This window comes from Lutra lutra, chromosome 12 (genome assembly GCF_902655055.1).
Source record: "Lutra lutra chromosome 12, mLutLut1.2, whole genome shotgun sequence".
NCBI lineage: Eukaryota > Metazoa > Chordata > Mammalia > Carnivora > Mustelidae > Lutra > Lutra lutra.
The window spans coordinates 71365620-71379493 of NC_062289.1; the positions used below are offsets into that span (position 1 = coordinate 71365620).

The 13874-nt window shown below is 45.0% G+C and overlaps 2 protein-coding genes across 21 annotated transcripts in view; one reads left to right on the forward strand and one right to left on the reverse strand.

The window, feature by feature from the left end:
- SFI1 (SFI1 centrin binding protein) overlaps nucleotides 1-12420 on the reverse strand; it is a 104987-nt gene extending 92567 nt beyond the window's left edge. For 7 of the 15 annotated variants that reach the window (XM_047696891.1, XM_047696894.1, XM_047696897.1 and 4 more), the window contains exons 1-2: nucleotides 6568-6704; nucleotides 461-587 (exon numbers count right to left, since the gene is read on the reverse strand). In XM_047696891.1, the coding sequence (XP_047552847.1) occupies nucleotides 461-483 (23 nt within the window). In that variant the 5' untranslated portion in view covers nucleotides 484-587; nucleotides 6568-6704. Of the gene's footprint in view, nucleotides 1-433; nucleotides 588-2885; nucleotides 2950-6567; nucleotides 6705-11054; nucleotides 11296-12371 lie in introns of those variants that run through there. The other 8 variants (XM_047696888.1, XM_047696885.1, XM_047696889.1 and 5 more) reach the window with 8 other exon arrangements.
- The window catches only part of EIF4ENIF1 (eukaryotic translation initiation factor 4E nuclear import factor 1), a 45005-nt gene continuing 42686 nt past the window's right edge, over nucleotides 11556-13874 (forward strand). For 4 of the 6 annotated variants that reach the window (XM_047696898.1, XM_047696902.1, XM_047696903.1 and 1 more), the window contains exons 1-2: nucleotides 11625-11779; nucleotides 12715-12837. In XM_047696898.1, the coding sequence (XP_047552854.1) occupies nucleotides 12742-12837 (96 nt within the window). In that variant the 5' untranslated portion in view covers nucleotides 11625-11779; nucleotides 12715-12741. Of the gene's footprint in view, nucleotides 11575-11624; nucleotides 11780-11945; nucleotides 12077-12714; nucleotides 12838-13874 lie in introns of those variants that run through there. The other 2 variants (XM_047696900.1, XM_047696899.1) reach the window with 2 other exon arrangements.

Below are 13874 nucleotides of genomic sequence, written 5' to 3' on the forward strand. Positions count from 1 at the left end.
AATTTTCTAAGCAATTTCAGAGAACATAAAATATTATGGAAGCTATTAGCAGCTGCCCATGGTCTGAAGCTGTCACTCCTTTCACAGCATTTTATATACACATCTGCAACTGAATTCAATAAAGCATTTGTGGGTGGGGGAAAAAAAGGAACTTCCAATCTCAGCAAAATCACCCCCATTCTTGCTCAAAATCGTAATTTTAATGATGGATATTCCCACACTCTCAAAATGGAACAAAATCGTTTTGAACTGTAATATTAGGTATGAAATGTACATTATACTCTAGATGAGAAACCCAAAATATCAACAAAAAAATCCTTACCCAAAGTTCCTTTCTCACCACTCATGATTGAGGCAGAAACTACTTTTTTTTAATTATCATTTTACACACAAAATGTTTACAGGTTTTTATATGGGCCACAATTTCAGTTACCTTTTTTTATCAAATCCTATCACTCACCTGGAATCTATCTTCCTCTGCATTCTCTGCTTACTTCTTTTCTGATGGAAATTCGGCAGCGTCTTGATAAACACTTCTTAGTGAGCAGGTTCTTCATTAATCAAAATCTTTTATCTTCCCCTACTAACTGTAAGAGAAAGAGGGAAAAGGGGAGTAAATTATCTGAGCCATATTTCCAAACAGCTACATGCTAGCTCCTAATCTCCTCTTAATTCAACACTAGATGAACATGGCAAGTCTCTGAAATGTTTTAATGCATTTTTAAAAAGTTATTTTATAAGAAAGGAAACTGGGAGGAGAGAGGATGACACTCAAAAGGCTATAACTGGCTCATTTTTCTTGTCCCAGTGATGCTCTAAGACCTCCAACTTCCCTTTGTAAGAACACTAGGAGACGCCTAGATTTCCTATTTTTTTGCCTAGATTAATTTTTTTGGTTGTCAATGTTACCTCTAAGAATCTCTGGGCAGTTTTGGTCAATAGTAAATTACTGTGTACAGTTTCCATTTGCATTTGGTGATAATTTCTACCAGTAATTTTCATCATGAACCAAATAAGCAACATAGTTTTTATTTATTTCTTAGTGCAAAGAATAGCAATGTTGTGGGTTGAATCGTGTCCCCCAACCCCGAGTACCTATGAATTGACCTGACTTGGAAATTCTTTGAAGATGTAATTAAGATGAGGTCACACTGGAGTAAAGTGGGCCCTTAATCCAATATGATTGACATCTTTATAAAAAGAGGAGATGAGGGCCACCTGGGTGGCTCAGTCAGTTAAGCGGCTGCCTTCTGCTTGGGTCATGCAGTAGGTGAATGCCATGAGGCCTAGAAAGCACAAGTTCATGAAGATTCTGTTGAAGAGGGACTGCGCAATGTGGTTGGGCAACGATGTCTTGCTGCGGGTGTCCTGGGATCAAGACCCACATCAGGATCCCTGCTCAGCAGGGAGTCTGCTTCTACCTCTCATTCTTCCTCTGTGGGCTCTCTCTCTCTCTCTCAAATAAATAAAATCTTTAAAAAAAAAAAAAGAAGGAGAGATGAGACACAGGGACAGATACACACAGAAAGGAGAATGCCATGTGAAGACAGACATACAGGTAAAACAGCATGTGATAATGAAAGCAGAGACTAGAATGATGTGTCCACAAGCCAAGGAACACCAAGGACTGCTGGCAACACCAGAAGCTAAGAGAAATGCACAGAACAGATCTTCCTCCAGAGCCTCCAGAAAGAGGATGGCCCTGTTGACATCTTGATGTCAGATTTCTAGTTTCCAGAACTATAAGACAATACATTTCTGTTGTTTATAAGCTACCAAGTGTATACTACTTTGTCAGAGCAGTCTTTGGAAACAAATTCAAGTAGAAAGAAAAAGGAGTAAGTACATGGTGGAAGAAGGCTAATACGGTGGACTTGTCCTATGTGTAATTGTGCGTAACTGTGAGGCATTTATAGTAAGACATTTATTCTAAAAGAATGAAATCACCCTTCATAACTAAGGTCACATATTTCAATGACAATCAGAGAAAGAATTAGCCAGAAAATAGAGTTAATCCATACAAAATGAATAATCCTTATTGAGATCAAACATTTGTCCTCCTCCTTCTGGTATCACACTCTAAGTAACAAAGGTCGCCATTAGTGACTATTTCGGTAAATAAATTTTTTTTTTTTAAAGATTTTATTTATTTATTTGACAGAGAGAGATCACAAGTAGACGGAGAGGAAGGCAGAGAGAGAGAGAGAGGGAAGCAGGCTTCCTGCTGAGCAGAGAGCCCAATGCGGGACTCGATCCCAGGACCCTGAGATCATGACCTGAGCCGAAGGCAGCGGCCCAACCCACTGAGCCACCCAGGCGCCCCAATTTCGGTAAATAAATTAAAGGATAATTCAAACTGGGATTTTTTATTAAATACTGCTATAATAAATGGGTCACTGTCTTGGATTTATGTCTTGTTATAATGATTCTCTGGAATACCTAGAGTGGGATACGAATGAGAAGCAGGCCCACAGAATCGCAGAAGAGCTCAGAACTAGAAGGAACAAAGAATGGCTCCTAGAATTGTAGCCACAGGCCACAGAGGAGGGGACTGAATGGAAGTCTACATGGTAAGCATTTGGGGCTTCTGGTCTCCTTCCCAACCCTGCCAGGCAGGGTATCCAGCTCCTTCTCCACACCCTGCTTCCAGAATTCTGGCAGCTTAACTGGTATCTCCATCAGGAGACTGGAAGTATCTTTGCAGAAGAAGCCAAGAACTAAAAGCCTCAAGATTCTCACATCTGTGCCCCATCTCCCTCAGTGAAAAATCAGGCTTGTCCCTAAAGAGCAGCTCACAAATCTACTAGTCCTGCTCTGACACTGGGAGCTTCTAACTAATTTCTCAGTTGCTGACACTTAAGTATGAATGGATAATCAAGACTCACAAGACATTTAGATGTGACCTCCAGCAAAAAAGAGACCAAAGCAGGGGCACGTGGGTGGCTCAGTGGGTTGAAGCCTCGGCCTTCGGCTCAGGTCATGATCCCAGGGTCCTGGGATCGAGCCCCGCATCGAGCTCTCTGCTTGGCGGGGAGCCTGCTTTTCCTTCTCTCTCTCTGCCTGCTTGTGATCTCTGTCTGTCAAATAAATAAATAAAATCTTAAAAAAAAAAAAAAAAAAAGACCAAAGCGACCAAAGAAATCTGAGGAAATCCACAACCTGTAATGTACTCCTACCAAGAACTTGAATCTAAATATCATCAGACCTCATCCACAACTAAGTATCAACTTATAAAAAATACAGGGAACAAATAAAAATGGTTCTGGGGCGTCTGGGTGGCTCAGTGGGTTGAGCCGCTGCCTTCGGCTCAGGTCATGATCCCAGGTCCTGGGTTCGAGCCCCGCATCGGGCTTTCTGCTCAGCGGGGAGCCTCCTTCCTCCTCTCTCTCTGCCTGCCTCTCTGCCTGCTTGTGATTTCTCTCTGTCAAATAAATAAATAAAATCTTTAAAAAAAAAAAATGGTTCTGCAATCAGCAAAATTGATGATGTAGGAAATGACACAGGACTAATAACCCAGTTCCCTCAACAAATAAACTGCAAAAGAAAGAGGGGGAAACTTACACATTAAAAGACACTTAAGATGTAGATCAATCAAAGGCTATGTATGGATCTTGGATCTTCGTTTTAACTAACTACAAACCAACTCTCAAAAAAATGCTAAACAATCAGGGAAACTTAAACTTAAAAATTTTTCTAATCTAAAAAATATTTTAGGGTTGCCTGGGTGGCTCAGTGGGTTAAGCCTCTGCCTTTGGCTCAGGTCATGATCCCGGGGTTCTGGGATCGAGCCCGCAGCATCGGGCTCTCTGCTCAGCAGGGAGCCTGCTTCCTCCTCTCTCCTCTGCCTGCCTCTCTGCCTACTTGTGATCTCTGCCTGTCAAATAAATAAATAAATAGATCTTTAAAAAAATAAATAAAAAATATTTTAATGAGTTATTAAAGAATTCCTATTTGGGGGGGGGTGCATGGGTGGCTCAGTTGGTTGGGTGTCAGACTCTTGATCTCAGCTCAGGGGAGAGGGAGAGAGAGAATTTCGAGCAGACTCCACACTGAGTTCGTTGCCCAAGACAGGGCTCAATCTCACAACCCTGAGATCAAGACCTGAGCTGGATCAAGAGTTGGATACCCACAACTGAGCCAAGAGAACTTAAAACAAATGTCTATACAAAAATTTGTATATGGGGGCACCTGGGTGTCTCAGTCATTAAGCATCTGCCTTCAGCTCAGGTCATGATCTCAGGGTCCTGGGATCAAGCCCTGCCATCAGGCTTCTTGCTTGGCCGGAAGCCTGCTCCTCTCTCTCCCACTCGCCCTACTTGTGTTCTGTCTCTCATTCTTTCTCTCAGTCAAATAAATAAAATCTTTTAAAAAAACTTGTATATGGATGTTAACAGCATTATTAATAATAATAATAATTTGGCTATTAATAATAGCCAAAAAAAGTGAAAGCCCAAATGTTCACCAACTCATGGATGAACAAAATATGCATATCCATACAATCCATACAATTAAATATCACACAACCATAAAAAGCAATGCAGTACTATTACATGTTAAAACATGGATGCATACTGGCACATGCTAAGAGAAAGAAGCCAATCACAAAGACCATACAGCATATGATTCCACTTATATGAAATGTCCAGAACAGATAAATCTACGGAGTCATAAAGTAAATTCCTGGCTGCCTAGGGCCTACGAAAGATTGAAGGGAAATGGGGAGTGACTCCTAACATTAAGGGTTTCTTTTCAGGGTGAAGAAAATGTTCTAAAATTGATTATGGTCATGGTTGCAAAACTGACTAAAAACCAATGAACACTTTCAATTGGTGAATTGTATTCTATGTGAATTATTTTATAATAAAACTGTTAAAAGAAGAAAAGGAAGAGATGAAAAAGTAGAAGCAGTAGTTATTAAAGGAAAATGTATCCCAAAAACCAAGGAAGCAAATTGAGGGGAAAAAAAGGAACCCAGGCAAAAGCGAATTCAACATAAGGGAATAGCAAAAAGAAGCAAATCCCATGATAGATGAGAAAAGAAGTTTCAGGATTAGAACTGAGAACAGCAGATCTGTCTTCAGATGGATGGTGGCTCTATGCCACCAGATCATTTTAGAGCAGAGAAGTATCTCCAAGAAAAAGATGAAATGGACAGTTTTGAGAGTCATTTTGCAAAAAAAAAATTAGACGGGCATATGAGAAATGCTGTTACATTCAGGAAGAAAATTTAATCTGGGCCTGAATGAATACTAGGCAAATGAGAAAATAATAGAATAATAGGATGTACAAGAAAGAACAGTTGCTATACTCTGCTTGGTATAGCTGTGAAATGTTATAAACCACTGGCCACTAATTTAAAAATAAATTAATACATAATCACACTGGTGAGAGGATGGAAGGAAAACTGTGAGCGAAGTATTTATCTTCCACGAATAACAGTGGACACTTTATGTGTAAAACTAAAAAAATCAGGAAATATCGCCCATAAGGATATTTACTTCCAACTTGTAAAGAAGATCAGGAGAAACAGCTGGCATAATGTAAATTATAACTGGGGCATGGGGCTATTTTCTATTATAAGCTTTTAATACTGGCTCTTAAAATCATGTATGGTAACTTGAAAAATTAAAGAAGTTTCTACAGCATTTTGCAGCTGCTAACAATGACTGAGAAATCAACGATCCTAGTAAAGAAAAGCAAGGAAAGACCTAAATTTATATCTTTAAGCCCCCAAACAGTTTCAACTACTTCTTCCAGGAATCCTTCTCTGACACCTCCAAGCCTCATACTTTCATGGCATTTAGGCGGGTACCATGAAATCTAAAACGAATAGATTAAAAAAAACAAAAAACCACTTATGGAGAGGATACTACTCTGTGTCAGGTATAGATAGTACTAAGCATTTTTCATTAATAAGCTGCCTTTTAACAACCACCTAAACAGGGGTCAAAGAGACGAAGTATCTAGTTGAGGTCATTAGCTAAGTGGTAGGGTTGGGACCAGTATGCAGGTCCCTAAGACCATTCGTTCAACAAATATTTACTATGCATCTGCACAGGCTGACCAGAAACCTGAACCGCTACCCATGAGATAAAAACGAAGCATTTATGTCCCGCTGCTGGGGAGGCTTCGCTGTTGTTGCCTTGTTGGCCCTCTGGGTTCAGATGAGGCCCCCGAGATTTGTGCACACTCGCCCCTAGCTGGCCACGCAGGAGAGATCCAGAAACTCCTGATTCGGATCCGCGCACGAGCCTTGCATCGACGCACGCACCGGTACCCGCCTGCAGCACCAGACGCGCGGGAGTAAGCGGTGCCCAGTGGCCCCCGGGCGACTAGACGCTGAAGGGAAGCAGCACCCGGCAAGAAGGACGCAAGCACTCACACCTCTTCCACTCCCAGATCACAGTCTGTGGGTAGGCAGTTTCGCCTGCACTCCTGGACAAGGAAGCGGAGGCTTGGAGAAAAGAGTCACGGGGTCCAGCTCGAGGGACGTCCGCTCGCCGCTGGACTCCAAACCGAGGAGGCCGAGCCACTCACAGACTGGAAACAATATACTGGGCCTCATACCTGACAAGCCGAGCACTCCGGCCTCCCGCCTCGCGAAGTCCCGGCGGGAGTAGGCACACGCGCCGCTAGCGCTCCTCTGACCCGCGGGACCCACACCTGCCTCAGCGCTTCCAGCGTCTCTGCGCACAAGTCTCGCGCCGGCCCCGCCCCCGTCTCCACGGCGACTCGGCGAGCGTGTGAGACGCCCCTCCCCGGACTCTGGAGTTCGCGCAGCCTCAGTCCGGTAGGTGACACGCCCCCGCCTCCGGCAGCCGAGGGGGGCTGGCTAAACGGAGTTGGCCCCAAAGTCCGCGGATGAACTGGGCAACCCCGAGGAGGGCTCTAGGCCTCCTTGGCCCACTAGCTCCTCTCAGAGCTTAGCTTCCTACAGCCACTCTTAGACAAGAGGAGTAGGAGTCATTTCGAATCGAATTTCCGAGCTACGCCTCGCGCGGCAAGGACTAGGGATGAGATTCCTGTCTGGAGGCCCATGCAGACGAAGGTCCTCCTTAGCCCCATTTCCAGGCTCACGCGTGAGCCTCTCTGGCTCTTGGTTCTCCATGGTTCCCAGCCGGTGCAAGCGTGGAACACGCGCACGCAGGGACCAGAGAAGCTGTCAATCGGAGGGGCAAGGAAGTTGTCGTTTCGTGTCCCCGAATTTGAATTACCCCAGGCTGGGATCTTCTCTGAAGCCTCCCTTTAAAAATATAGTTAACAAGCACTAATTGTTAGTAAATGGTCGATAAATTTTTTAAAATCTCTGAACATCTTTTAGAAAATAGGGGTAAGGGAAGGTAGGTGAGGCATTTTTATATACTTTTCTCCTGTGCTTTGTAAAACATCTGAAAGCACACAAGACTTCTGGTAGAGAGTAAAGGCAAGCATTATGTACTTAAATGCTTGAAAGATTTTTTATTTTTATTTTTAAACATTTTATTTACTTATTTGTCAGAGAGTGAGCGAGCGCACACAAGCAGGGGGAAAGGCAGGAAGACGGAGAAGCAGGCTCCCCAAAGAGCAAGGAGCGCAATGTGGGACTGGATCCCAGAACCCTGGGATCATGACCTGAGCTAAGGCAGACGCTTAACCAACTGAGCCACCCAGGCACCCCGAAAGACTTTTATACTACAATTTTTATACTACAATTATGAGGTAAAATAATTTGTTGGGTGTCCCAGGATTAAAGTGACACAGGTAGTTTGCATTTTCCATTTTCTACATATGCTAATTTTTGTTCTAAAAAAAAAAAACACACCAGGTGTTTAAAAGGAAAAGTTCCACTTTAGCGGGACACAGGAACCAATCTTTTAGGGATGACTAATTTAGTGAGTTTTAAAGCCCTAATTAGCACTAATACTTACTGTCAAATTAGTCTTATAAGTACTTTATGCTTTCTAGGTGATTTGCTGATGCTTTATTCCTGTCATGTACCTTTACTACCATCAACTTTGACTGATTTGGGAAGGGATGAAAGGCATTTTCATTTGAGTTATAATGCAAATAATTATTCCTGTCAGTAAAGATTAGAACAGTATAGATTAACAACAGCTAGAGCAGCAGCACTTAATGATTTCAGTTGGTTTTGTCTTAAGTACTTCCCATAAATGAAAGCAAGCATGTAAAGCACCAGAAAGGGTAGAGGCTCTTTGAAGAATTTGTGTGGTTCTAAAGGTCCCTTAATTTCTTTACAGTCCTTAAACTGAGTACATGATGCCACACACCTGTGAAACTGTTGAAATCTTTTCTTAGAACCAGGGATTACCCTTAGAGCAAGAAAAAATGAATAGGAAAAAAGCCCATTTAGGGAGACACTGACTAGTTGAGGTGTAATCCCAACTTTCTGAGATGAGGCTGCTCTCAGAATTACTAGGTTTCTCATATTTTCATTTGCTTTTCTACTGCTCTTGGACTCCTCAACTGACTGAACTTTTGAGTCCCCTTATGCCAAACTTTGAACGAACAACTGAACCTAAACTAAGATCTTAGAAATATTTAGTAAAGAACAAGAGTCAATAATTTCTCTTATTCTCTCAAAGAAGCTTCTCATACTGGTATTTGAAAATTCATTAATTCCAAAATGGGCATTTAGAATTACAAATTATCATTCTTACTGAGAATACTCAAAAGCTACAATGAAACAAGGATTTGCAAGCATCTAAGTTTTGCATGATACAGGAGAAAGACATTCATAGATACCCTCCCTTAGTAAATTATTACCTTTATTCTCAGGTGCTAATTTGCATCTCCTTTCACAGGACAAATTGAGTCTCTGAGAGATAAGTGAGTTGAGACCAAGTTTCTACACGACACTAAAGGACAGCTTGGTGGAAGCGTGCATCCCAACTAGGAGAGACCTGAGGACCCGGGAAATTAGCTCCGGCCAGGCCTCTCTCATGGTAGCTACAATGCCTTGAGCAGATTTTGTGTACTTGCGGTCATTTAAAAATATGTCCATGAATTCTTTGACACTTTTATATAAAAGTAGTCTAAGTCTCCTTCCCTTATGACTTCTTTCTTTAATATTTTATTTATTTGACAGAGATCACAAGTAGGTAGAGAGAGAGGAGGAAGCAGGCTCCCCACGGAGCAGAGAGCCTGATGTGGGGCTCGATCCCAGGACCCTGGGATCATGACCTGAGCCGAAGGCAGAGGCTTTAACCCACTGAGCCACCCAGGCACCCCTCTTCCTTTCTTTCTTTTTTTTTTTTTTTAAGATTTTAGTTACTTGTCAGAGAAAAGGAGAGCACAAGCAGGGGAGCAGCTGGCAGAGGTAGAGGAAGAAGCAGGCTCCCCACCAAGCAAGGAGCTCAATGTAGGACTTGACCAGAGGAGCTGGGATCATGACCTGAGCAGAAGGCAGCCGATTAACAACTGAGCCAACCAGGCGTCCCTTAGTGACTTTTTTCTAATAGAATATGGCATGTGGAAGAACACGGACTCCAAGGCTAGGTTGGAAAGGACAATTCAGCAACTGGCTGCTGCAAAATCCTGCCACCATGTGTGAAAAAAAGCTCAAGCCCCAGAGAGAGCGCATGTATAAACGTTCCAGCCAACAGCTCCAGAAGACCCAGCTGAGAGCCGCCATCAAGCACCAAATATGTAAGCGAGCCATTAAATGACCCTAGGCGCAAGCCTTCTACCCATCTGAATGCAGCAGAAACCAGGTATCCCAGCTAGAAGTGGCCTAAAGTGCAAGTTTAGGTGCAAAATACATATTGAGTTAAACCACTAAGTTTTGGGGTGGTTTATCACACAGCAATAGATGACTAATTCCCACTACAAGCCTGAAAAGTAGGTACTGCTATCCCTTTTTGACAGAGGAGTAAACAGGTCCAGAGAAATGAAATGACTGGCTCAGATTTCACGCCAAGTGGCAGAACCAGAATATAAGAGCTTCAAGCAATGGGCCTTCTTCATTACACCTGAGAGCGAAAGGATTATACCATTATCCTCAATCTTAGGAAGACCCTGATTCCAAAAGCAGCTTGATTTCTAAAATATTAAGATGAGCATGGTGTGATTACCTACCATGTGCCTCTGAATAGGCCTTACAAGAACAAAAACAAAAACAAAAAACCAGCAGCTTCACGAAGGTTGTATAAGGCTTTTTACCCACCTTATCCTTTTTAATCTTGATAACAGCCCCTGTTATCAAGTTGGATTATCATCTTTCCAATTTTACAGATTAGAAAACCAAGGCTAAGGATAAAGAACTGGCCTAATTTGCCCCAGTCTGTAGGATGTGGCAGAGCTGGGTTGCAAATGTTTCCCTCTGCCTCTTGCCCGCAGATAGTTAACACATTTTATTTAAAAAAAAATTTTTTTTATTCAATATTACAGACAAAAAGAAAAACGTTTTCTTAATTATCTCGGTTGCCAAGGCTTACAGGAAGGGAACTCAGCGATCACTCAATGCCCAATCCCCTTATTCTATTAGTGAAGCTCAAAGAAAGCAGGCCCCTTCAAAGAAATGTAGACTTCACTACCCTTTAGCGAAAAAAATTGCGTTTCCCTCTACACCCAGGTATCACTTCACACCAACCCCGGGAGGAAGCACGGGACGGAAACTGGGGCTGGGGATATTCCTGCAGACGGGGCTCACAGGTGATCTTCGTCAAACCTTTACAGAGGGTTCCTCTCCAGCCCGGCAGTTACTCTCATTTCTCAGAGTAGGGAAAGTATGTTTGCACTGCTGTGCTCTCATTTGCCAGTCTCGCCAATGTGTACTATGCACTTCACATTCGCTGTCTCATTTTCACCCAAATACACTCGTACTTCCCCTTCCCGTGCAGGCTATGGAAAGATTCCGGTTATGAGTGGGGAAAAAACAAAAAAACAAAAAACAAAAAAACCCCTTTCAATGACTTGTCAGTCACTTTTAGCTCAATCAAAAGCAATCGTGGCAAATTTGTTAATGCAACAAAACAGAATCACACACACTTAAAGAGGGGCCATTTTAGAAAGGAGAAGAGAGAAAACTCAAGTCAGGGCTTTGCCCAACATCACACCATTAATGATAAAACCAGAGACTCGAGCCCACAAACGCCAGGCTCAAAAGCCCCCAGGCTCGCCTTAGACTGCCACCGCCGAAGCCCCACGTTTCCCGCCGTCGCGAACCATGCAAACGCAGCAGTCAACGCGCTTCCCAGGTCGAACCCGGACCAGGACCCCAGACCCCGACTTTGGCTGGTACCACCGCCTTCCAGAGACAGCTGCCAGGCGCGGACCGCAGGCTCCAGCACCGCCCGCCCCGTTCTGCCCCGCCCCGAAGCACGCGTGGGAACGCTGCGTCCTTCCCAGGGCTGCCCGGGACGACCGCCTGCGCGCATCGGGAAAGGCTTCCGCCGCCGCCGCCCCAGCCCCCTCTCCGCCGCCGCCATCTCCTTCCCGCCTCCGCCTCCCCGCCGCCGGGCGCACGCTGGGGCCGGCGCCCGGGGAGCGCGCCGCAATGTGTCTTTTTTCCGCCCGGCACCGCCGCGGTCACCTCACTTCCGGGCGCGCAGCGGCGAAGGCGGTGCTGGGGCCCGGGTGCGTGGAGGGAGTTATTAAGGGGGAGGGGGCCTGGGAGGAGGGGCTGAGGGCTGGGCCGTGGTTACGGCGGCTGAAGAGAGACAGTTCGAACGGGTGGGGGGGCGAGAGCGAAGGCCGCGCGGAGCAGCCCTCGGACCGGCACCGGCGGCAGGGAGGGGAGCGGCGGCCGAGGCGAAAGGCCGCCGAGCGGCGGAGGCACCGAGTAAGGGCCCGGCGGCAGCGGGAGCCGGGGCGCCTCGCGCCCAGGGCCGCAAGGAGGGCAGGGGCGCGGGCGCGCTGCTCCTGGGGTCGCGTGCGTGAGCGCGAGCGCCGGGGTGCGCGCGGGGGGCGGGCTGGGGCGCGAGGCCAGCGGGGCGGCCGGCGGGCAGCAGGCGGGCGGGCTGGCGGGGCCCGAGCCGCCGGGCCGGGGCGGACCTCGGCGGGCCTGCGCCGGCTCCAGCTCGGAGCGGCTGGGCCGGGGGATTCGGCCTCCTCGCTCCCTCCGGCCCGCCTCCCCTCCGTGAGTACAGTCCCCGCCCTTCCTCCGAAGGAGGCCGCTGGGCTGGGGCCTGCGCGAGAGGCCGGGGGTTGGGGTCGCGGCCCGGGAAAGCCGAGTTTCCGAGCTGGAGCCGGCATTCGCCCTTTCCTTGCCACCGGCGCCCCTGACATGGCCACAGGTGCCGCGGGCCGGGTGAGGGGCGCTCGGGCCCCAGCCCCTGGCCCCTGGATAACAAGGGGCAGCTGGCGGCGTCCATTGGCAAGTGACAGGCACTATACCACAGTCCGACTTCCCGGATCCCCAACCAGTCTCCTACCTGCCCCCACTTGGGAAACTTCCCCACTACTGTCTGAACGGTCCTCATGGGTGGCAATGACTAATTTTGGTTTCTTTTTGTCTTAAAGCTACTTAAAGACTGTGCCCTGATTGGGTACCTTCCACTTAGGCTTTCCTTAACCTTTTTGATTATTAGAGCACGTTACTAGAAGAGATAAAAAAAACAATCATTCTATTTCCAAATGGGTTCTGGTTTTGTTGGGTGAGGCTTTGTTTTTTAAAGGTAGTCATTTTAAGAGATTAAAGAGTTTCGGTGTCTTAAACGGTCAAGACTTCTCAAAATATATTGTTCCCCCTGACAGTTTTGCTGATTGATCTTCCAGGTGCAAAGAATTGTAGACCAAGGAGCCATGGATAGGAGAAGTTTGGGTGAAACAGAAAATGGAGATGCTTTCCTTGACCTGAAGAAGCAACCAGCCTCCAAATCCCCACATCGCTATACAAAAGTAAGTATTGTTACTAGTGAAATAGTGTTTCTTTATAGGTGGGGAGATTAGTAACATTATGTAGGTATTTCATTAGTGTTATTTAAAGTGGAAGTCTCATTCTGACTATATAGACTAAATATTAACTAGATTTAATAAAGCATTGCTTTGAATTTCTTCTGCAAGTGTGAATATGCAATTTAAACTAGGATTTGCTTCTAATTAGCTTTTGGGTAGAGGAAATATTGGCTCATATGGCATATGAATTTGTGGATCAGCATATGTTAGCACACATGTTCTGTAACAACTGTGTGTAACTGGTATGTTACTGACTTTTATGCTCTAGAATAAGAATTCCAGTTCTGGCATGCAAATCACTCAAGGTCCTGTACTTACTGAAGTTGTTGCTTCAGTATCTTGTGGGCCTCTGGGTATTTCTGAAGGGGTTGACAGGACTCCTTGAGGTGTGAATTCATTTCTCATTCCTTGAAATGTATTGGGCAGAGTACAAAAAATGTGCTTGGGACTTCTGATGGGAAGAGTCATATTCTAGTTGGTCTCTTATCTCTGTTTCCTAAGTGTGGACCTAATCAGGGGTTCTGATGTGGTTATTGTCCCTGACTTACCACAATACTGACTGGTTAATATTTGAAGTCAGGCCTTGTTTGTGTACTAATGCCACTGCTCAGACCTACTTGATAAAGTGTCTAGTGCTATCAGAGCAATATTCATTTTTAGCATTAAAAAAAAAAGATGGCATTTTATTCAGATTTGATCTCCACAAATGTAGTTTTTCTCAAACCTGAGAGTACTTGAATAATGTTTCACAACTTAAATTCACTGTCTAAAAGGTTGACAGGTGAATTCTGAATGGAGAAAAGCTTATTAAATGAAGGGGAACTAATTTGAAATGCTTTCATAAGCTTTTGTGATTTTAGTTCTCTTAGCACTTTTTGAATAAAAGTTCTTACTGGTATTCTGCTTGTAGAGTCCACACAGAGAGACTTTTGTGTCACTTTCATACTGATCAGAGGATGGCATGTATATGTCATCTTTCT